General features: G+C 43.0%; 1 protein-coding gene across 1 annotated transcript in view; it reads right to left on the bottom strand.

The window, feature by feature from the left end:
* Nucleotides 1-25,444, bottom strand: part of TSHZ2 (teashirt zinc finger homeobox 2) — a 249,291-nt gene extending 223,847 nt beyond the window's left edge. Inside the window, exon 1 of the mRNA XM_069496068.1 lies at nt 24,524-25,444. Within this exon, the coding sequence (XP_069352169.1) occupies nt 24,524-24,563 (40 nt within the window). The 5' untranslated portion in view covers nt 24,564-25,444. The remainder of the gene's footprint in view (nt 1-24,523) is intronic.
* Between the last annotated feature and the right edge of the window lie 292 nt (nt 25,445-25,736).

Below are 25,736 nucleotides of genomic sequence, written 5' to 3'. Positions count from 1 at the left end.
TACTGGGATTATTTTTAAAAACACGTGCTGGGTTTGCACCCCCAGAAATCCTGACTTGCCCATGGGATAAGCTGAGCACGTGTGGTTTTCTTTTTTCCTGAAAGTTCTAGAGGCAATTCTGATTATTCCAACCACAAACCTGTGGCTTAGAAAGAGCATAATCTGGAAAAAAAAAAAAAAAAAAGGGTCAGAAATCCCAATCTCCAGACTGGCCACCCCCTCTGCTCTGTTTCACGGTCACATACAACACAGCTGGTGCTGAGCCCCCTTTGGAAACACTGGATTCCGTCTGCCAGTCAGTCATCAACCGATGCGAACTGAGGACCAGACCTTGAGCTAAATGCTAAGGAATGCAACAGTGAAGAAAGCAAAGGCCCTACAGTCTGCCTTCCTCATCTTCTATCCCTTTGTTACCCTTTATTTTTCTTCCTAGCCTTTTCCCCACCTGGCATCTTAAATGTATATTAGCTCTGCCATTCAGAGCAGGGACCTCACAAATCTTGCTCACTGTTGTTGCCACAGCCTAGACCAGTGCCTGGACCCAGGCGGTGTGTCCAGTGAAGATCTGTGCCAGCAGGGTGAACAGGGAACTTTGTGCCTATTGGAGAGCCACACTCATGGCCAACGCATGGCATAGCACGAGTCCCCTGCCCTCTTGGCTTTGGAATGCAGCGGTTAAGAGTGGAGCAGGGTTTTCAGCCTAGCCAACTCTTTGCTGTTTCGTCTGAAATCACTGCTTACATCTCAGTTTATTCATTTATAAAATGTTGTGAGAATTAAATGGGATAATGCTCAAAACGTGGAAAGTGCTTCAAAAGTAGTAGTTCTATTGTGTTGGCTTTCTCATCACCTGGAGTTGAATAGAAAACAGTTTTAGAAATTTTCCGAACGTCCCTGAAGAGATCAACTGAGTAGCCAGCACTATGCCTACGAGAATCCTCACTGCATAGCCTGATGGCATGCATCTGTTTACTGGACAAATATTTACTGAGCTTCTGCCGTGCACTAGACACTACGCTGGGGAGTAACAGAATCAGACACGGTCCCTGCCCTCATGGAACTTACTGTCTGCATGGAGGAGAGATGGATGGAAATCAGCTAAACCAAGAATCACAGAATTGCAACCCCAAAAAGAACAAGGCAACAAGGTACATGGTGCTTTCAGGCCTGTACTGGGGAAGGGGGTGGATTTAACACAGTCTAAAGGTTCAAAAAAGGTTTCCTTGAGCAAGTGATCCTTGGGCTAAGATATGAACTATGTGAAGGTGTTAAATAGACTAAGAGGAGGGCACAGCCAGGCATGGACCAGGACAGAAAGAAGCCAGAGAGCAGGCAGAGAAAACAGGAGAATTTCACATCAGAAATGGAGGCAGGAGCCAGTCATTCAGGGGCCTGTAGGATAATTCCTCTGAAATCCCAGTATGCTCACAGATCCCCTGGGCATCTTGTTAAGATGCAGACACTGATCAGAGGGTCTGGGGTGGAGCCTGAGTCTGCATTTCTAGTGAGCTCCCCGGAGGCAGAGGCTGCTGGTCCCTAGACCACATGTCCAGCAGGAAGGTTTAGGCCATCTCTTTGTCCTAAGCACAGCAGGGCTTAGGCCTGGAGAGTTTCCTAAGATTCCTCTGGACCTGATGAACCCATTTTGCAACTATCAGGGAGCAAAACCTTCTGCCTGGAGCTTGGGAATCCTTTGAAAGGATTCTACTAAGATTCAGTTGGAGTTGCCGTTCGTCCCTGGTGACTTTGGCAACCCCAGTTCTAGGTAATATCTCCTGGAACAGTCTGTCCTTGCCCAACAGAACCTCCCTGGGTTGTGTGTTGCAATTCAGAAATTCTGGGGTGGGGTGGGGCAGCCCATGCGTATTTTTTCTCTTTCATCAAGCTAGGCTTGTTACAAAGAAAAAATATATATATGTATCACACACATACACAGATAGATAATCTTTGAGATGCAATAATAGCCACACATGAGATTGAAATTAAATCTTACAAACACTAATTCATCTCAAATTTAATCATTCAAGGATTAAGGGACTGGGATGCTTTTGCTGCTGCTGCTGATGTCCGAGTAGACCCCGATTAGAAATCTTGGGACCACCAGTCCACATGACAAGACTGACCAGTGCTGGGGTTGTGATCATCCACAGAGGTGACTAGTAGGAAGCCAGTGAGCACGACAACGCTGAGCCCACCCGGGAAGACGAGCACACAAGCCAGGGCACATGCGGCTGGGCGGGGCGGGAGGGAGTTCCCCTTCAGTGCCGTTTGGGGGTACAGAACACTCAAAGCAGCTACATGCACCACAATCTCGCTGCATCCCTCCCAGGTCTGCTGACGCCTTTCTAAGATAATCTGGGTGACAAATTTGAGCTCAAGAAACACCGTCCTTGTAAGAGAACCCAGCTGCTCCCGATGAATGTCCCCAAACAAAGGTTGCACGCCACCCCCCATGCTTGCAGCTCAATTTAATTACTCACCTCTGTAGCTTTAAATCAAAGGTGGCTCCTATTAAGCATAATTACCTTTGCCAGCAGCTTGTATAACACAGTAAATGAGGAGCTACTAACCAGGAATGGTTTCTACAGAGCATTATGTATGCGCTGGACTGAATCAACAGCAGCGAGGGCACACGGCTTCAGATGCACACATAATTCAGCCACAAGTACATGCATGTTGCAGGGAGAGCGTTGCACACACACATGCACACATTTCCTTCACGTATTTCAGCAGCCTGGAAACACCACTCTGCAGCAGAATAAACCGTAAGAGGAAAAGGTTTCTCTAAACCTCCAATGCACAATACGTGTTGCCATGTCAGTTTTTCCACAAGAAAGCAAACTGCTATCCAACCAGTGAGCCTCTGAACAATCCAAAATACAATCAGAGAAATCAGATAAACTCCAACTTTCTCAACCACCGAATGCCCCTATGCCTCCACCTTTCTTGCCCTGGGAAAGCAGGGAGGGGACCAGGACTACCCTGGCTGACGCTGACACAGTAATTTCTCTCCCGTTCAACCTCACCACATCTTTCACTCCTGACATACAAAAACATTTTTTTAAATCATGAGCATCTTTATCATTTCAGGCTCGTCAATTCCCATTTTGCCTAATTAATAAATAAATCAAAACCTGAAAGGAAAGGAAAGTTGGGAAGAACTTTTGGCCCTAAGCAAAAAGAAGCTACAGTGATCCAGATTTAGAAGGTGGCATTTTCAATCCTGTTGGCTCATTCTGGGAGCTATATTTCACCCCACTCTTACTTTATATAAAAACCTGTTTATTAAACTATGTGCCCCAAAGCATAAACAAAGACCTCAGAAGAATATATCTCTTTCTGTAAAGACATCTGTGTGCTATTCTAGTAGTCCTCAACCTGTGGTTGGCCATCTCCACCATATTAACTAACATTTATTGAGCACTTATTATGTGCCAAGCATGCATTGAGCACACTATTACACAATATATATAAACCACATGGTAGCCCCCATTTGATATTAGGAACTTATTTTTTTAATTAAGAAACTAGTACTTAGAAGGTTAAATAACTTGTCTAAGGTCAGACAGAAAGTAAGCAACAACAGGATTTGAACCTCAATCCGTCTGAGTTCAAAGCCCTTGGTTGTAACCCTACACAGCATGTGGTATACTGCTGTGAACCTTGCTGGCCCAGTATCCATCCATTCCCCACTATTTTGGTGGCAATACAACCTTGATTTTGCTTTGACAAGTTGCCACTAGCCACTCCTAGCTCCTACAGTTCTGGATGCACACATGGCAAAGGCAGGCTAATGAGGACCAGCGATTGGTCCAGAAGAGTCTTGCTAACCCACATGGGCCAATGGAAACTCCAGAACATCTGCTCTCTTCTGGGAAGGAGATGCTCTCTTCTGCCAGAGTTGCCAAGCCAGGTGGACAATACTTTCAGGAGGCCACTGTGACCACCACATGCAGAGATTCCAACTGGAAAGGAAGAAAGACAACATCATAGAGAGACTTTGCCCCAACCCCATCTCTTGGGTCTCTATAGCTGTAGGTGCTGAAGCCAGGGCTCAGCTGAGTCACTCAAGGTATCACAGGCTATAGAAGGAGTCATCAGAATAAATATTTGGCTTCTAGAAATGCTGAGGTTATGTACTAGATGTGGCTTTGGAGTCAAACACACCTGGGCTTAAATCCCAGCTCCATTATATATTTACCATGTGAACAAACTACTTAAAAGCCCTGTGCCTCAGTTTTCTTATTTGGAAAACAGGGATAATAGTCTACCTCCTTCCTCAATTGAGAGGAAGGCTAAATGAAAGTCAAGTGCATGTAAGGTGTTCAGGACAGTGACTGGCATGGAGTGGACTCTCAGTAAATGTTGATGCATCAGATTATTATTGTTTCAGGAAAGCCAAACAGAGCAAAAGGAAGGCACAGAGGAACCAGGTTGGTTCCATCAGGGGTTGTGGTCAGCGGTGAAAAATACTCAGAGTGGCCAATCTTGGGCAAATATGGAGACCTTCACAGCACATGATTCCTTCTAAGAGCAGACCTGGGGCTTGTGCACAGGACAGAAGGGACCTGGGTTCAGGAAGGATTAGTCAGAAGGGAAATCAACGAACTATTGCTGATGGAAATGTCAGGGGCCACTGGGGGAAAAAAAATCTGGGCAGAAAATAACAATTAAACTCAGAAACAAACACATAAACAGAAATGTGCTTGAGTTCCTAGGGAGCCAGGGGTCATCTTCATGCAATCATTCATTCATTCATTCATTCTTTCAACTAACACTTGCTGAGCCCTGGATGGAGGCCCCATTCTGGGCTTTACTCTGGGCACCCCATTGCTAAACTCTGCAGACAGGGGCTGTGCCTTGCTTATCCTCATGACACACAGCACAGGGCCTTGAAAACAATAAAAACTAACAAATACCCAGTGAGTGAATACAAGAATGAGTCTCAAAGACACATACTCCTTTCAGGGAACTTCCGCTAATTCATTTGATCTATTTACCCCTTCGTCCCACAGTTTCCAAGCCTCTCATATTATTCCTGGAATGAGATTTGCACCTTGAAAGGTCTACACGCAGCATCCGACTTCAGCCCAGCGAGGCTGCAAGCTCAAGCCTTCGTCCCACCTACCTTCCTTTGCTCCTCTGGAAGCCAAGGGCTGCCTTTTCTTTTTGCTGTGTGTTTCTCACATAGAAAATTAGAACATCTCAATCCACAAATTGTTGTATTCTGTGTCACAGTTGTCATTGTCGTGAATATAAAAACTAGAGAAAGCCCTTCCCCTCATTTTCATTAAAATTTTTCTTTTTCTCTTAATAAAGAAGGTTGTAAGCTTCCATTGCTACTCTTTTATCTTAGGGGATTCCTCATTAACTTTTCCAATCCTTCTCTCCACTGCAGGATAGCAGTTTAAATTACGAGCCTGAGAATTCACATTGGAGTTACAAACAAGTGTTTGTGTTTATTTTGTTTGTCAGAGTGCAGTGGCAGATTCAAAAGTCAAACCAAAGCACAAAACTTCTTGTGGAGCGGGGCGCTCAGGGGCCTGTGGTCTAAAATGAAAATTAGATCATGGTTTAAAAAAAATAAAATAAAATAAAACCCTCCAAAAACCTCACACGGCACACAGTGCATTGTTACAGATTTGAAACCATCTCCGTGTTCCTTAAATGTTCTGCTAAGAGCACTAACAGGTCAGTCCACAGGAAATGCAAGATACGTTATATTTTAATCGGGGCACATAAAACACTGTCTAGAATGTTATGTTGCCCAGGGGAATGCAGTGAGCAGGGAACATTTACAAACTCCAGGTCAGTCTCCCCATTACATCACTGTGAAAAAAATAAGTTTATGAGGTTAAATTATATGGATGTTATATATTGGAACTGTGAGCCCATTCCCAAATGAGAATGTTGGCTAAACTAGCCAGATTCCCTGAGAGAAATTTCTAAGTCTATGGTGGATATTTTTACGGTAACTTTCCACAAAAGAGTGAAGGCTTATTCTTTGAAGATAATGAAATGAATAAAAAAAAAAAAGAGAGAGAAGTCTGACAAAAACAAGTCTAAATTCCAATGGCGAGGGCACCTAAAAGAGTTACTTCCATTACTCTTCTCCAGAGATGATAATACAGAAGTTATTTTGTGGAACGTACTCATGATTTATTTGATCTATTCCTCATCTAAGTGATTGGAAACACAGATGTTGATGCTATAACTCTGCTTCCAGTAAATAATTCCTCAAAGGACTCACATTTGTTTAACCTTAGTCACAAGATGATAAAACTTATTAAACATTTATGGAAGCAGCAACACAATTCTGTTGGTTTATGTATTTGGAGAGTTTGGAAACTCATTTCCCCAACTTTTCCATCTTCCTTTTACCTCTCTGAAAGGAAAATATCTTCGGGGAAATTCCCGTACCTGGATTAGGAAGATTTTTTTTTTTCGCCTTCATTTTTTATTTCTCCATTTGTGGCTGCAGTTTGACAGTCAACAGAAGGGCTGCCATGCTGATCTTAAGGAACAATAATTAAACCAAGGGGACAGCAGACAAGGTGCTCCTATGGGATCGACAGAGGAAGAATAAAAACCCCACCAGGGAACTGTTTTTTTACGACTGCTAGCCTGCTTCTGAGATAAGCAAACGTTCACATGTGGCACATGCGTGCATTCATTTATCCATTTAACAACGTTTACTAAGAACCTACTGTATTCAGCCCTGTGGGCATAAATAATCAGGGTATCTGAATATTCCGAAGGCTCTAGGCACCTTGGATAACCCTTTGCTTGTTCATTCATTCATGCATGCATGCATTCCACCAAAACACCTTCTGTGTTCCAGGCACTGTAAACAAAAGGGTCCCCGCGGTTCGTCATATCAATCCCTGGCATGATATGCTGTATGGGGAGGAAGATAGACAAGGAAACAGAAATTACAGGAGGACGCGGAGCTCACTTTCTGGTACTACCTGTCTTTTACACATTTCCCGTCTAGTGTGAATTTCCCTGTGCAGGGGACATCCTGTGGAACTGTGGTTCTGGTTTCCTCCCACCCAGGCCCATAATGAGGAGGTCAGGGTGCGGTGCTGCAGGGGAACCCCTGGGAAAATACACTGAGTTGGTAGCTTCATGTTCACAGGGAAAATCCCCAAGAGCTTGGCGGTGATTCCATTAGTAGCTCAGCACTGGCAAGAACACATGCATATATACAAGATCCTCCACAAACGCAAAACTCGTGCATAGTAAAGGCTTTTCACACCCTCCCGCAGACACTCACACGAACACACCATGCCTGATCCAGCTGCCCATGAAACATACTCGCAACATACATAACACACACATGTTCACAACTCACACGCACAATAAAACAGACCGGAGCACACATACACACTCAAAATATACATACAGCATACTCGACTCACACTGGGTAAGGTATACAATACAATGTACCCAATACATGAGGGTAAAAGACCCAACTCCCCCGGCCAAAACATACAAGTACCAGTTGTGAGAAGACGCTAGTTTTGGTTATAAAAAGCATGTGGTACCTACCACATGGCCCTTCGAAACCCTGAGGTTTATTTATCTTATTTATTTATACTTCTACCCCCTGGACCTACCAGTGAGCCTCAATACATATTTGCCAAACTGCATTAAACCAAAGTTTAACTGCTTAAAAGGTTAAATTGCCGGGTTGACTACTGTTAACAAACACCTTGTAACACTTACAAACAAAATGCGGGGCCCTTCCTTCCCTGACCAAACGCATCCACCACACCCCACGAGCTCGGCACCTGCAAAGCGATAGCTGTGCGCTCTGAAGCCAGACCCGCTACAGACTCTGAGGACCAATGTGATTCTCGCCCCAGGGCAGCTGCTAACAGTCTTCTTGACACACTTGAGATTCAAATCATTTTGATGGTTGAGTCATGCTCCTGATTAGAATTATTGATATATCTTATTCATGTTCAGTTTACTTCCTTCAAGCAGACATTTAACAAGTACCTACTAGGTGCAGATTAGCCAGTTACATTTTTGGTTAGAGATATACATCTCAGTGAAGGTAACAAGAATGTTCAAGATATGAAATATCATTTTCTCAAATGATTCTCTTGCTAAATGCAGTAAAATTTTCACATCAATACAGGATTGTGAGCAATTGTGAAAAATTTAAAACATGCTAAATGTCTATGAACAGAGGAACTCATCAATGAATAAAAATATACATTCTCATGATGGAATATTATAAAGCATATAAAAAGGAAGCCGTCATGTTTATTTTTTAATCTGTCATCTCTCTCTCTCTTTTTTTTCTCTGCCCACCTATTTGGATAGAGCCCCAAACACAAAGTAAAAAAAAAAAAATCACAAAATATATAGTGTGAAACTACTTACACATTTTTAAAACATACATGAAGGAACAATAATGCTCCTACCTACATATACATGCATATAGAACCATAAATAATGAAAGATATGCATACCAGATTCTTAATAATGCCTGTCTCTGGAGAGAGACTGAGAAGGGAAATAATAACTATAGTAATATTTGTTGAACACTTACTACGCACCAAGCATTGCTCTAGGTACTTAATAAGCATCAACTTTTAAAATCCTCATAATTGCACTTGGAAATAAGCCCTCTCCCTATGTCTATTTCACAGGACTGAGGCACACGCATTTTAGGTTTAGTGGTCAAAGAGGACTTAACTTTATCTGTAAAGTTTAATTCCTTTACATCTGAAATGTATTGAGTGAATAAAATAAGCCCATCTTATTTTTGACAATTCTTTCTCTGCTGTATCCCATCTGCTTGACCATTTCTACCCAATACTAATAAAGAAAATATTAATGTTAAAGACAATAAAATAGGATGATAATTTCCTTCCATTTCTCATTAGAATAACTTCAAATCAGATGGCTAGGCAGTTTGCCAAACTTTGTATTGTTACAAAAGTTGTAAAATATCACCCATAAAAAAGTAAACAAATAAAAATGTAAAAAAAAAAATTTACCACTAACTATAACTAAAAACAATTGTTGATTTTTTTCAAGAAAGATCCTATCATGATTTCTGTTGTAAGCAACATTCTCCCTTTGAGATAGACCCCTTGAATTTCGTGACCATCTTTTTTCTCCTATTACTCAGAGTACTCATTTAAGTGTCACCTGCAATTAAATACGTACACGTATGAGACATCTTTAAAGATCCTGACCATAAATATCACCAGGAAGTCCAAAGGGGAAATCTTCCAGGGTAGCTTTTCATTTGCTAAAATAAATAATGGGGCGGCGTCATTGCATGTGTTCCATATTTTTTGACAGCCAGGAAGAGTCACGGGGCCTCCAAGAGATTTATGAGCAACAGATGAGCAGTGTCTGACTTAAGGACACAGCCTCGAAGATGCTGTAGGAGTGGGTGAAAACCATCCCTACTGAGATGCCCCAGATGAACTGTGCTGGGGGTTTTCATCATTTTTTTCTGCTTTTGTCTAAGAAAACAAGAAGGGATTTGTGAAAAGGCCATCATGGAAAGCGCAAGAGGTTCTAAAAATCTTTTTTTTTTTTTTTTTCTCTCCATAGATTCAAGTTTCAAAGATGGTGTTTGGGGATTTAGGTAAGCAAGATGATTTTTTTTTTCTTTGATACACTTGACTTACTTCAACCTGGGGAAACTCTGAATTTCAGTTCATGCCCTTGGCCTTCATGTCTCTCTGCTGGACTATGCACGTTTTATGTGTGACTCTTTTCTGTTAACCATTCAAGACTGTGAGAAGCAACAAAGCACAGTGTCTGAGTACTTGGACTCCAACAGGCAGACCCTTCCACATCCCATTGAAATGCTTGTGTGATCTTGGTTAAACTACTTGGAATTTCCAAAAGTTAATTTCCTTATCTATTCAATTGGCCAATAATAACATCCAGCTCGTGGGATGGCTCCAGGAGAGGTTACATATAAACAACCTGAACGTAGTCAGCGCTTGGGAAATGTTAGGCACAAGCTTAGTCCTTTTGGTTGAGCAGTCACACCGGTCAAGAAGTGGCAGCCATGAAGAGGATGACAATTACGATTAGCATCACGTTCACCATCATCACCATCATCATTTTTACCACATTCTCCACAGAAGCACAGATGCCAGACAGAAAGGGCTTGGAAGTCTGATTCCTGGGAGGAATCAGAAAAGAAAAGAGAAGGAATTAAGGAAGGAAAAAAAAAAAAAAAAAGAAGAGAAATCATTGAAAAAATCTGAGAAAATATGAAAAAGACAAAAAGAAAGAGGAGGAAGTTCCAAAAAACAAAACCGAGAATGCTCTTGCATTCTATAGAGTTCCCAGAATTTTAGAGAGTGTAAGAAATAAAGAATCAAGTCTGAGACATTCGCTTTTGCTTCTTTCTTGTCTCACTGATCTGGGACCCAGGTTGCCAGGTGGCTCCAAGCAGGCAGAGCCCTCTGTGTGTATCTGCTGGATTGCCCATCCCTCTCCTCCTTAACTGGAGACTCTCTGGGCTCTGATGTTCGGTGCTGAGACCAGGGAGACAAATGCATCAATGCATGCTTTTCCCTGCTGAAATATAACCATTGCTAGCAACATAAGCGATTGCCATGATAGGGTGTGAGAAAGAGAAACGCTACTTATATTTTTTCTGTTGACTAAAAGTCAAAAGTGAAAATGGACCCCTCAGACAATTTTTAAAATGTAAATGTTTTGGCATTTGGATTGGGGTGGGGAGAGAGAGGGAGAGGCAGAAGAGAAGAGAACTTTTATTTATATATATATATATGTATATATAAAATTATATATAATATAAAATATAATACATAAAATATTTATATAAGGTATTTTATATTATATATAAAACATTTTATAGATAGGATATATAAAATTATATATTATATTATATATGCATAATTTTTTTTCCTGTATCCTGTAATTCAAAGCCATAGTGGATGCTTAATGTACAGATTTATAGATTCATGGGCCTCACTCTCATCCTATGGAGTCGGAACCTCTCTTTAGGCTCTAGGTCGGGATCTTCAAATTTGCATTTAACAAGTTCTCCAAGCGATGAGTATGCCAAATAAAGTTGAGAACCACTGCTCTATTTCTGTGTAAAACCAGGATGCCATTCCCAGTTCCTCCAAATCTGCAACATTTCCTGGGAGAGTAAAGACCTTCCAGAGTTTCCCTCTGATATCCTGGGAAGGGAGGTTCCTTTCGGTTTTCAACATTTTTTTAAGTTTTAACGAAAGCCTCTATCACCCAGGAGTTTCTGTGACCTGGGCGTGACTTGGCAGCCCTCACTCACAGCTAGTTCCCTCGCCCTGCCTGGCGCCAGCACCCACCGGGTTTTCACTTGTCATTCTACTCCTTCCTCACAGTTTGTGTGACATCCTTCCCCCACTCCCACTATTTATTTCTTTATATGTTTCTTTGAAACAATTCCCTCTTTTTTTTTTTATTGCCTTAAATAATTTTATTTTAAAACAAAAATTTATGTCACTATGGTCAGGGTCAATGAAAACCCAGTATCATTTGCCATAAATCAGACTATGAAAATCCAAGATTATTATTTCATTTTGTCCATTAAATACCATTGCTTGCTAAGGCCTCTGAATCTGAGGTCTGCTCTTTCTGATGAACAAGGTGAGAGAGGTGTTACACTCTGGCTAACACCACACTGACACTTTCTTCTTGATTTAATCAGAGGGGTTGAAATGGTATTGAAAGTGGGACATTATTTTCACTATGTAACTCAATGCTGCTAAGCCACCACCCGTGGTATGACAGCCCACATGCTTCCCTCATTAAAACTGCATCAAACTCTGGGAGGCTTGGGCAGAGGGGCCAGCCCTTAGAAGTTGCCACTGGAGGACACAACGGTCTGAGTTAGTGGTCTCTAACCCTTCGTCCTAGACTCACACCTTCATCTCCCTGGGCTTCCTCCCTTGGACTCCCAATAACCACATCACCATCGTTCATTCTCTCCAACAGGACTTGAGTATCAACCACGTGCCAGGCCTCGCAGACATAAGGCAACAAGATACAACATCTGCCCTTCAAAGTCACGAGCTCAAAGTCATGGTGGTAACTTTAAAATATTTAACATTGATTGAGCACTTATTGTATATGAGGCACTGTTCTAAGCGCTAGCATTAATATTTTACTTCTTCCAACAACCCGAAGGGAGAGTTTTTATTATCCCTGTTCTACAGGTAAGGAAATCAAAGTATGAGGAGGCTTACTAACTTGTTGATATAATAGCTAAAATTTATCGGCCACTTACCATGCATGTAGCAGGCATTGTGCTAAGTGTACTGATTCATCTCAACTAATCCCTGTAAAAACCCAACGAGTTGAGTCCTTCTATTAGATCTGTTTTGCTAATGAGGAAACAAACTCTGGGAGGCAAAGTTGCCTAAGGTCACAGAAGGCGAAATAACCTTTGTCTGTGGACCCAGGGTCCACCCCGGACCCCCTTGCCCAGGGCTGCGTGTGTGACAGGCGTGGGGAGAAGTGTGAAGGGGCCATTCCAGGACTCCAGAAAATGTGCCTGGAAAAGGGTGGCCTCCTTCCCTGCACAGTCCATTCTAGAATAAAGGCGGCTCCCAATGCTTTCTTTTCCTTGTGTCCACTTTGGCTCAGAGAACGACAGACTGATAATTTTCAGCAAGACCCTTCTGTACAACTAGAAAAGAAAAACAGAATAGAGAATTGGAGGAGACGTGAATGGGCTAAGACAGTCTGATTCTGCACAGATAGCTTTCAGCAGTCTCCTCTCCCCACTCGCGCTCTGCCTGCAGTCCTGGGGTCCGCCTTCGGGCCACTGCCCGGCTCCTCCACCATCAGTCTGGTCTGAGACACCAACAGTTTTTGACTGGATTGATGCAGGAGACTGCTGAGTGGTTGACCTGCTTCCAACCTGGGTCCCTGATAAATCATGGGCAGGCGGAACGACCCTGTAAAAATCTACGTCAGATCCTGACTCTCCTCACTCCAGCACCCTCTGGGGCTCCCCATCTCTGTGGGAGCCCCAGCTCACCTGCCCTGTCTGCTCCCCAGCGGGCTCCAGCCCCGACTTTCAGCTGCAGCCTGGCACCATGTTCCCCCAGAGAGGTGCACTTTCCTCTCTGCCGTGTCACGTCAGAATCACTTCCGCGGGGAGGCACCATTCCTGACCATCTTAACCAGAAGAGCGCAGGGCTCCCCCGTGATGCCCCTTTCCCTCCTCTCCTTATCTTCCTTGCAAATGCCACACCCTGACACGATGGGGTGTGTCTGCTGGCTGGGCTGTCACCTGTCCCCCACTAAATGGAAGCTTCAAGAAGGCAGTTGCTTTGTCAGTTTCATTCAAGGCTCTGGTTCCAGCTCTCCCACAGGTGTACAGCCAAGCTTCCATCATATTTGTTAAATCAAGGTCTTAAATCAGGCAGCAAAAACTCCCAAAATGCTCTTCTGGATCCCCAAGCTCTTCGTCCTAAGTTGTACCTTAACAGGCACCCAGCCAGCTTCCCTTCTTCCCGCTCTCAGGGGCTTATCTGAAGGTGACAATTAAAAAGTGAACACAGTGTTACCAGGAAACAGCCTGTAGCCTATTCCCATTAGCTTAACAAACCCTAACTTTGCTGCCTGGGCCCGAGGGGATGAGCACAGATTCCCCAGGGGGAGGGGCAGCTGGGAGCACCTGGAGAGCAGGCAGGGAGAGGCCAGGCCTCGGGGACCAGAGATGCAGACACTGCACCCCTTCACCCCCATCAGCCATGTGCCATCGGGGCTCTCGGGGCTTTCGGCTTAACCAGGAAGTGTACGAATCTGTATCACCACCAAGCACTGTCTGTCTATAAGAATAAACAACGTTCACCGCACAAAGGGGTGTCACTGTTCTTCAACTGAAGGCAGGCAATGTCACAATGAACAAAATACAAGGTTATGACTGAAATCACAGACTTTGGGTAATTAATATTTTCTAATTTGATACATACTCAAAGTACAGCTATGACCACAACTGGTACACAGGCCTGCCCAAATGTTTAGATATGTGAAAGAGATTCTTATACTTGAGAGTAAGTAATTAGCACACAAAGTAATACACTCATGAAAGCATTTATTCATCCCTTTCTTTACAGACTCATGTATTCACTCACCAGGAAATATTTATTTAGTGCCTCATAGGTACCAAGGACTAATGAAGGTGTCTAGCTTTCTCCAGGAATTCCTACAAGAAAAAAATTACAAAAGAAAGAGGAAGAGTAAAAACATTCATTTTTGAAGAAGACGACCCTATGTAAATGCTGGACCTGCACCCGGGATTTTACTCACATCGCATTATCTAATCTTCACAACTAAAATGTGAGGTAAGCAATATCCTTGTCCCCATTTGACAGATGAAGAAACTGAGGCGCAATGAGATCAAGAAACCTGCTTTCTGGGTGCACAATTGGAGGAATATGCAGCTGGACCCAGGCTCTTCGCACTTGCCTTTGCACATCCTCCCCGATGTCACTCATCCCCTCACCAATCTCTAGAGGCTGCGCATGTGTTTTATCTCCAGGTGCCACCCCTCTCGTCCTAAGCATCCTACTCACCATCACTGAGGGGCCGGATAAGTAGACTGGGTGGGCGAACATGCCCAAGTCCAACACCACCTCTGAAATACAAGAGCTTATGTTCTCCCAATAACTGACTCAGATCACATCATTTCTGTGCTTGAACCCCTCCAGTGAAATCTCATCCCACTTACTACTAGAATCAAGTCTAGAAGGCCACCATGACCTGCCCCCTGCCTACCTTTCCTACTCCATTTCTTAGCGCTGTCCTCATCTTAATCTGCTCCAGCCACAGCAGCCTCCTACGTATTCCTCAAACATGCAAGTGAGTTCTGGCCTTAGGCCCTTGGCACTCACTGCTTCCTCTGCCTGGAATGGTTCTCCCAGCTCTGTGCTTGGCTAGCCTCTCACTTTTTGTTCAGGTCCGATCAAATCACCACTTGAGAAATACCATCTCTGACCATTCTAGATAGTATGGCAAGCCTCCATCACTCTCTACCCCCATTAATCCTGATTTATTCGTATGCAATGCAATTAGCACGATTCAATACTATATTATATATTTATTTGTTCATTAGCTTTTTGGTCTCACCCAGAAGAATATTAGCTTTGTGGTGGGCAAAGACTTTTCTATTTTTTGTCTACTGCTATATTCCCAGCACCTAGAACAACACCTGGCACATCAAAGGTGCACGTCAATATTTGTTGAATGAATGAATGTATGAGTGCATATACATACACATGAAAGAACACTCCAGAAAGAGCTGGCTTCATAAAATAGGAGTTGGCCTGAAGATTCTACATGGACGTGCCACTAAAGGCAGAATCCTCTGTCTGTGCTCTCAATATACCCCGACAGGTTCAGACGTCACCACAGATGCAAGGTGAAGGACACCAGGACCTGAGGGTCCTTCCTTGGCAAATCACGGTAGCTGTTCTAGATGAACTCTCACAACAGACTGAGTGCATGGGCCCTGGAAGCAGGGAGAGCTGAGTTCAAAACTCAGCTCGGCCATTGCAAGACCCTCAATGAGTTATCCTGCAAGTTACTCAGACCCCGACTAGTAAACTAGGGATTGTGCCAGCATCAAACACATAGGAATGTACGAGGAACAAGACTCAGCTCAGGTGCCCCTCCTTGAGAGGTCTCCCTGACCATCCAGATCACCTCTGTTGTCCCAACTCCTGCTTTTATAAAAGTATTGTCATCATGAAGCTTTTTGCATATGAAAATGACCTTTTCCTTTATAAATTTACTTGTATGTTTGCTAACTTCCCCCTGCTAGAAGGGCAAGATCCCCAGGAGTGATACCTGCTTGTCCTATTCACCCGCAGGTCCCAGGTAATAGAACAGAACCTGGCACAGAATGGGAACTCAAGAAATAAGCGCTGTTTAAATGAATGAATGCAAATATATAAAGCACTTGGTAAAGTGCCGGCTACATAATAAACATTAATGTAGTGACAGATATCATTGTTACTGTTGTTTTAGTTGTTGCTGGTGCTATAAATACTATTTCTTGGGGATTTTTTTTGAGCTGATGCAGTGTTCCAAACAGCCCAACATGAATCAGCCTCAGGAAAAGAGGCTAACCCGGCTAACCCACTACTCAGCCATTGTATTTGCAGTTTTAAAATTCAAAACGCATCCATATCTGATTTCTTTTAAGCCCTGAACCCCTAGTCCCATGATGACTGGTGAGTTGCCTGTTTGTTTCTCTTCTGGTATAAAGTTTCCGTGGTCTGGCTACTCAGGGTAAAGACACACTATTCTCCCATATTCCTGTGACACCTAACAGTTTCAGCGCATTTTCTCAGCCCTAGTCTCAGATAATCCTTTCAATAAACCTAGAATGTAAGGAGAACTATGCTTGTTCCCATTTTACAGATTAGATAAGTGGAGGGCAGAGACTTGAGCAGCCTGCCCAAGTTTACACAGCCGACAAGACGTAGACCTAGAGATTTGAACTTGGATCAGTCTGACTCCAAAATCACCTTCTTACCTGTGAGTAAGGTTTATCCCTCGCACTTGCCCTGGGCTACATAACTGGCATGGGCAAAGCTGCAACCAGAACCCACGTCACTTCCCTGTTCCATCCACAGCCTCAAATCTAATCCCAAGGGGGAAAACAAGAAGAGGCACAAAGCAATGTACCCAACTTTCTCATAAAGGAAAATAGCCAAAGGCAATTCTGATATAAAACGCATTTACAGCTTTTCATTCTGGCATTTCTTCTGTACCAAATGGTACCGCATGCATGGAATAGATTTAACTCTTCTCTGCAGCATCGTCTTGGCCCACAAGCTATTCATATCTCCCTGGAGTAGAAGAGAGAGGCTCCTAAATACATAGAAAATTCCAAGGATCCGATAAATTGAAGTGATTTAAAGGAAGCCCCATGCAGTTTATATAGAAATATTTATATGCCATTGCTCTCGCTTATTTAAGTCGTTTTTCCCCTATAGAAGACCTCGACCCTCTGTCTCATTTTTGTATCTCCCATGTCACCAGATTTCATGGATTTTTCATGATGCAGTAAAGCATTATGGAAGTTTCTTTCAAATTCATTACAAACAGAACGGCTGCTGCCAACTCTGTATTTATCTCATTCCACCCTTCTTAACTATTTTCATTAAAAACAGTAGCTGTGTTCTGCCCACCTTAATATCTAAACTACATAATTTCCATAGAAATGGCTTAGATGTAGCTTTAAGAAGAAAGCTCAGGGGTGATTTTAGAGTATTCATTCAGTTCTGAAAGCACCCAACTAATTAAGACCAGTGATCTTAATTTTTGTACTAACAGAAACTGCAGAATGCTTTTTTTTTTTTTTTTTTTAACCCACCTTAGTGTCTAGTAGCTTTATGGAAGCAAGAGGCCTTTCCTTTAGCATAAATGGACACTACAACTTTTCAATTAAATTAGTCTTTGGAGAGAGATGCATAAGAGCTAAAAAGATCCTTAAAAAATCTTCCCTGCTTCACCGCTTCTCATTTGCCAACAGGAGATGTTTAGTTAAAATACAATGCTATTTTCTTCTTACCCTGCTGAAATAAAGTTTTCTATCTTGAACCCTGAGCTAGTTATTTTTCAAAGAATCTTGAGGTTTTTCTTTTGGTTTGCATGCCCACATTTGGTTTTCTAAAACTATTTTTTAAAAAGTGTTGTCCATTATAATATACTATATCTTTGTGCATCCAGAGAGACCTTTGTTAGACCCTGTTTCAGGTTGGGGTAGTAAGTACGGTGATACTGAAATTATATTTTAAATAACACAGGTGGAAAGAGAATTCTCATTTAGATGAGCAAAATTCAAGACAAATGCTTTCAAACATGATCCAGGTATTTTTTTTTCCATGTAATTTCTCTAAGCTCATTATCTCTAAAACTTTTGCATTGTGCATTTCCCTGTTGTTATGCGTAGCTAAATAATACTGATATATTAATAATAGGATTATCTGGCTGTGCCTCCTGAATTTTAATTTCTAAAATTTTAAATAATTTTAGACATTGCTTTGACATCCCAGAATATTTGAGGATGCCCAGAGGACATCTTTTTCTACAGAGGGAATGCAAAAGATTGAGAGAGGCACCAACTAGAAATTCCAAATGGCCATTTTAATGACTTTCAAATGCCTCCGAATTATTTAATCATTTCATTCACAGAGTTTGCTTTGGAAACAAATATATCAGCAATTCCCACTTGCATCTCAGATTTCTTTTCTGTGTGTCTGTGTATGTACATAATGTCTTCAAACGGACCTGAGTCCGATACTCTCACGATGATTTCCCGGACAAAATGAGTACGAGTACAAATACACCCACACTCCTGGAGATGCTCTAGATTAATGTACAAGTTAGAGTTGAAACCATGTGTTTGCAGAGACATTTTCCTATTCATTTGCAGACATAGTCTGACAGTGGACAATTAGGCTCTAAAGTCTCTGATTTTTATTATCTTTTCTGAAAGACCTGGTGTCCCTTGCAATCCACTTTAAATGCTGTCCCTATACCTTCTCCTGCAAAAAGTTCCTAAAACAAGTTACTGAAAGGTCAGTAATAGGAAAAAAAGAAGAAATTATAAATTCAGTGAAAACAGTGTTATAAAACAGAGGCCTGCAAATATATGGTGTTTTCTTCTATTAATACAATATCCAGGTAATCAGGTAAGCGCTCTCAAAGAGGTTTTTCTGATGTGATTAGAATGACTAAGCTCCTTCCTTCATAATCGAAGAGTTCCTTGCCAAAGAACACCCTAAGGAACATGAGAATTTCTAACTTTAAATGGAACTTGCAAAACTTTAAAAATTTGTAAAAACACAAATTGCTCCAAATTACTTAAAAATGGCTATAAAAACCACTTCTAGAGTGCGCAGAATCTGTAAAGACAGAAAGATAAGCTCCCTCTGATTACAGACTACAGTACAAGATATTCTGTATTTATCACAACATTAGAAAATTAAAATACATTTCTCCCAAAGAAGTTAAAATATAACAGCGTCCTCAACTTGCAAAGCAATAAAATTATTTGTGTGCCAAGCTTCTTTTAATACCACTGTGATTTTTTTTTTATAAAAAGTCGTTCAATTTGATTGTAATTAAATATGTAATGAAAAAGCACTGCTTCAGGGAAGCGATGCAAGACACTCTCTAACTGTTAGTTTAATGTATTTCCAACTGACTTTGAATCAAACGAAAATGATACTCTGTGTATGCCTGGTCTTAATATAGAATTTGTTAGGCAATTCTGTGTTTTTTTTTTAAGGGGACCTGGGTGGACGCAGGCATTGCCTTTGAAACAGTGGCTGAGTCTTCCCAGAGCAAGACATTCCTAAATAAAATTGATAGTACAAATGCAGAGATGGAAGGGAAGCTCGACTTTGGACATTTACCTCATGTCAGCTAATTACAGACCCAGCACAAATATGAGCAGGGCCTAGATTTCCTTCTTGGCTGACTTTCCTAAGCTCAGCTGCAGTGATGTACAGAGGTGCATCATTTCAATGGCCTTAAATAATGTCCGGCTCAGTCCCTCTTTAAAAGCTGCTCAATGGAGAGCACAGTTCCCAAGCTCCTGGGAAGGGAAACAGACCAACCCAGGTGTATTATCCAGTTGGGGAAATTTCATCCCATGGGTGAGAAGTCAGCTGGGATGAAATGAAAGCATAAACCACCTTTGGAGAATGTGACAAAAGTCAAGATTCTTCGGGAACAGATCTCCTAAAGACGCCTGGGAGGTATTTGGTGAGGGTTAACCTTTCCCAAACGGTAGGCATAGAATCTGCTACTGGGAGAAGAAGAAACATAAAGTGGGAGGAGAAAGGTAGAGTCTTTTTGAGGAATGTTTCTACCCTCCCCAAAGGTAGCCTTCAACATCCAACCCCCCGAGCCTCAGAGAAGATTTTCACTGTCAAGAAGTTTCCCAGACCCACCCCCCCCTTACCTGGTTTCCACTAGAACTCCCTGTCACTTGCAATCTACTGATTAGGGTTAACGTATTGTGTCCTGATATGGCAGATTAAAAATGAAATCAATAAATGCCTAAAACAAATGGGGTTTTGAGACGTCCCATTCAATCTGGGTCTTTAAGGGTGAGGTGCGAGGTGGGAGAAGGAAATGAGGAGGGGAGTGGGGAGAGGACCACTTAAGCAATCAATTTCAATCCAAAACCCGGTGTGGACGAAGCGATTTCAAGGTATCTATCCCTTCCTTTTTCAGAGATCTGCCTTAAATAACAAGAAGAGCCAAAACAGTGTGTGTTGCTGAGACCCTGTGGGCTTTATTGCGTGTTATGTGTACGTGTGTGTGTGTGTGTGTGTGTGTGTATTTTTCCATTCATCTGTTAAAATCATACTGTTTGGGTATACGAAGGGATCTACAGCATGAGATATTTAAATGTTCAAGATGTGAACTTGTCTTTCTGAAGGTTGTTTCGACAAAATGAGAGAGCCAGGGTCCCGAATCTACCTGATTCTTATTCTCTCAAATCCTGTCCCTCTCGCCAGTAAATTAAAGGTAAACTTCATCCTGAGCTGCCTGCCCTCGCCCTGGCCCCTGCCCCATGAGTTGAGATTTCTGGGGCCTCACTCCGTGGTAATCCGGAGTCCTCACTCTCACGAGGTAGAAAGAGAGCTCTCGCAGGTCATCTCTGCTCCTGCAGTATTCAGAATTGTCCCTGCTGAATATGTTTCCCATGTAAATAACCTGTGCTATTAAGGTGCAAATTGCAACTTTTAAGTAATGATTGCTAATAGTCTAATGTTTACTGCCACACAAGGACATTCATGAAAACAAAATCTGCATTATTCATCTCCATATTAAATAAACAAAATAAATTGAGGGAGCTGTTCTTTCCTGCAAGACTCTGCTAAGATCTGGATTATCAGAAAGCTTCTGAGACTTAGCAAGAAGGAAACATCTCATCGTTGTGGGTGGGCAGGGGCAGAATCCTACAACTTACATATATATTAGATATTCACATGTCTATGTTCACAAAGGTTTTGTGTTCTATTTTGCAATTGGCTGGCATCCGTATAAAAACAATAGTTCAGGATGCTGAAGTAAAATATGTATTATACAGGCATGTGGACAGAGGCTGAGATAGACTGCAGTGAATAGAAGCATTATCATAAGTCTACAATTTTAAATTTTTAACCACTCTGCATCCTATAAACTATAAACAAATAAAAATACTGTTCTTTTTTATTTCATTTTCCTGCCATCTTCTCTATCTTCTCTAAAATGGATAGCGGGGAAAGATGCTGGTACAGAATCTGGCAATATTTTCAGGTAAAAGTGGATGCATTTTAAGGGTGAGTGAAATATACATCCGAGGAAGCAAGCATTCACGAACCCCTGGGGTACTGCAGGCTGCTTTCTAAACTTTTCTTCTTGCCCTAAGTCATAGCATGGTGGAACAGCATAGCTTAAGAAAGCCAGGAAGAATGACATTTCGGAGGCAAATATTCTGACTTAGCTGTTTCTTAAAGAGAATTGCCTACCTCACAGCCCTTCCCCCTGAAGGGGTGAGAATGTAAGAAATAAAGACTAAAATTCCCTATCACATATTATATCATCCTGCTTCTTCTATTTCGATACCTGCTTTATTAGAAAGTTCTGTAATTGATTCCTTGAAACAGGGAACTTAAAACTAATAATGCAAAGGAATCAAATTGCCTGGAACAGTTCTCGGGAAAAAGTGCTCCGGGAGAGCCTCAGCTCTGATGGACTCACAAGCTTTTTCTATCTCCTGTTCTTCATTAATTGAGCTAGAAATCAAACTTTCAACATCAGTCCTTGGGCATAATTTCTTGCAGTTGTACATTATGTTTAATTTTTAGCAGTGATAAAAGTTAGTATGGCCATACTCTTAGAACCCACCTTTTCCTCTTCCCTAGTTGTTAACTGGATAAAGAATCCCAAAGTGGCTAACTTTACTTGTGAATAACCACCTCAACTAAAAACAGAGGAGGGCACTGATGACCTCGGAGGAGTGGAAGAAACATTGTGTGAAAAACTATCTGCTCTCTTAATATGTGAGCAAATAAATACAGTAAGAGGGGCCTCACTGTGTACGATAGGAATTATTCCCTTTCAGCTTGAAAAGGGTTTCCACTTCTTCCAGTGAAAATGTCATGAAAACAAACATATAAAGACACTAGGAATACAATAGACCAGAAAACTGAAACTATAGTCACAAGTTTCTGACACACACACACACACACACACACACACACGCTACAATAAATAGACCAGCCAGCACCAATAGAGACAGCTTAATGAAAAGGATGTAATTTAAATAATGTGATACAGCATTATGTTACGTACACCTGGATCCTCATTGATCAGAGGATAATTATAATCAAAGTCGTGCAATTCTGAGCAATGCACTTTTTGTAATGAGCTTACTAAAGGAGACATGTCCAGTCATTCTGGTAATTTAAATTACTGCCTAGTTGTTGATGGCCTTTACGGGAACAACAAGGAAAAAAAAAAAAAGAGTAATTTTCAGGGCAGTATCACTTCTTGCTGGACTGTAGCCCAGGGTTCTCTTTCGGGACAACAATAAGGACGTTATCTCTAATAATCTAGCTACACTTAAACTTATGTTGCCAGAACCTGATGCAGCAAGCTCACTCTTCCTAAGTCTCAAAAGCCATTGCACACACCCAACGCTGTCAGATTGCAAAGCAGTCTGAGTCTTAAAAAATAAGCGAGTTAAAAGCAGAAAGAGACAGGGGTAGGAGGCAGGAATTGTTTTCAAAAGAAGTAGCTGGAGTTGAAAAAAGAAAACCTCACTGATGAGGCAAGTTCCAAATATATATGGTACTAAAAATATTTTAATTATTTTACTCTTAGGGAAACAATTGGAAAATATACGAATCAACGTGTTATAAATGATATTTCCGCATGCCAGTCGAACCAACCTACAAATGGTTACGGAAGCAGTTCTGTGTTCAGAAGGGAAGATAATTGTGGATGTTTCAAAACACATACATTGTCATTCAGGCTGGAATCGGGCAACTATGGAGGGCAAGCTGGATGGTCCTGCATGTTCAGACACAAATGCCCACTTTCCCCAGATTCCAAACTAACTTTGGATTTGTTCTAGGGGTGAGTTTGCAAAGTTTATTAAAGTGTTCCACCGAACTTCTCCCTATGTTTTGCTCGAGTTGAAACGGAATGAAATGTGGAGGTGGCTCTGAAAGAAGACCAGCCTTAACTGATCCTGCCTAAACCAAGAGGGCAAAGACAGAGAGAGAGAAAGAGGAAGGAAAAAAAAAAAAAAACTCAAGCTTTTTGCTAAAGCCCTGATTCAACTAAACGACACAAAGAAATAAAAACGCCCACATTAAAAGCCAAACAAGATAATAATTGTGCATGTCTGGCTCTGAATATAGAGGGCAAGGCTTGCGTCACTGGCACTCTGAGTTACCATGGTGAGTGATTTATTGATATATATCAAGAATGAATAGATCAAAGGCAGTGAGATGACAGGTGATCAATCAAATGTCAAATCAAAACTAGCAATCAAGTGGAAAGCTGATTTTTCAGTGGGTGGGTCTGGCAGGAGAAAAATGAACTTTCATATTACACTTCCGAGAAACAAAACCCCAGCATACTATTAAAAAAGCAATTAAGCAGCCCAAAAGAAAAAAAAATCCCTTAGAAGGTCTATTGTACTGATCCATTAACCTGTTCCTATCTTTTTTTGGGGGGGGGGGGAGGTAAGCATTGCGATGGGATAGTTCCTACCAAACAAATCAATCCACAAAGTTTGCAACTCACTCTCTCTAGGCAAAGAAAATCCAGAGTTGTTTAAATTTCTATGGGGAGCATTCCCCCCACCTTTTATTTTTAAAGCGAAGGGAAAGTGTTGATTAGATTTCAGAACGTGGATCCTTTTAGAAAACATATGCAAAGACTCATCCATTTCCTGGGGTGTTTTTTCCACCTTGGCGATCAAAGCCAAACTCCCATTGCTCGCCCCAAAGCCAGCCTGCAGCCCAGGTCTTGGGCATGCCTCACACTTCAGTGCCCCAAGCCCCAGCGAGAGGAGACGCTGTCCCCGGAGGCCAGAAGCCGCTGGCACTGACCACGCGGAGTGATGCGGGGGTGGAGGGGTTGTCTCCCTACTCCGCACCCCAAATCCTCAATCCGACTTTGGCCCAAGAGGCAAGAAACAGACTGGGAGAAAGTTAGGGGTGGGGTAGAGGGTGGAGGAAAAAAGTTTAAGGAGGGAAGGCTTGGTGGGATAGCTCCCCCCCACCCAACCGGAGCCTGGAAGAGGAGGATGTGGGCGATCGGAGAAGGCGAGAGACGACGGGGTTATTGGAGGGGCACCCGGGAGCGAACTCCCCCGAAAGCGTAAGGGGGTGGCGTCCCCGGGCACCCAGGGGCGAGGAGGGCGGGCGAGGAGCGCGGCGCGCCGGGCAGCCCGGGCTGGGCAGCCCCGAAGCGGAGCCGTTTCTCTTACCTGCCGCCCGCTTGGGTGCCTGCTGTTTCCTCCTTGGCATCGCTCTACTTCGCTCCAGTCCCACTTCTGGCGCCCCAGCCCCGAGCCGCGCGCGGGGGCCCGCTGTCTCTCTGGCCTCTCTGGGTCTCCTCCGCCTCTTGCCTGGTGGCTCCTAGGACGTCACTCGGCCTCTGTCCCCCTGACGATCCCCCCTGCAACTCCTCCACCACGGGCCAGAGACCCCCCTCTCTGGGTGGCAGACACGGGTGGCTTGTGCCGGCTGGTTTGAAGTAGAGGTTGGTTCTGCCTTGTTTGTTTGTTTGTTTGTTTTGGATTTTTTTTTTTCTTTTCTCTCTCTCTCTTTCTCTCTCTCTCTCTCTTTTTTTGTTTTGGCTTTTGGAATTTTTTTTGTTTGTTTTTGCTTTTTTTTTTTTTGGTGACTGTTGAGACACTTGATTTCTTTATTAAACATCCAAGACCGGGTTCAGATGGAAGGGACGAGGGGCGCACACGCGCCACACGCACACGCGCGCGTAAAGATAAGGAAAAAAGGCAATCCTGGGAAGGTAATGGGTTTCTTCTTCTTTTTCTTCTTCTTCCTTCTCCTCTTTCCCTCCACCTCCTCCTCCACCTCCTCCTCCACCTCCTCCTGCTGCTCTTCCTCCTCCTCCTCCTTGCCGATCTCGATGGCGGATCCGCGCAGGGGGAGATCACTCACTGTGGGTTTGTGGCTGCTGTCAGATCCCCGTCTGTGAGTGATATGCGAGAGGACAGGAGCGGGTTTTGGAAAGACTGAAAATCTGGAATTCACTCACTCACACACACACACACACAGACACACACACAGACACACTCACACGCACTCACACACGCACGCACTCTCGCTTCCTCGCACACACGCACTCACACCCCCCACGTATGCACACACACAAACACACACACACACTCGCACACACACACAAGACAGGGCGAGGCGATGCCAGCAAACATCGATCCCGCTGAACAAACTGAACATTAACAAACTCCTCCTCCTCCTCCTCTCCCCGCGACCTGATGACAGGGAGAAATTTACTCCCCAGCCGCAGAGCGCCAGGCAGAGGGAGTCTATTAAAGGGACAGTGTCCCGCCGGGGAGCGGGGCGGGGGGCGGGGGCCCGGGCGGGATCCCTCGGTGCGCCCTCCTCGCTGGGGCCAGGGCGTGCCCGGCAGGCTCGGGGACACCCCTCTGGGAGGAG

This window comes from Eulemur rufifrons, chromosome 20 (genome assembly GCF_041146395.1).
Source record: "Eulemur rufifrons isolate Redbay chromosome 20, OSU_ERuf_1, whole genome shotgun sequence".
Lineage (NCBI taxonomy): Eukaryota > Metazoa > Chordata > Mammalia > Primates > Lemuridae > Eulemur > Eulemur rufifrons.
Note: the sequence above shows the minus strand (reverse complement) of the source record. Positions and strands in the feature narration are given on the sequence as shown.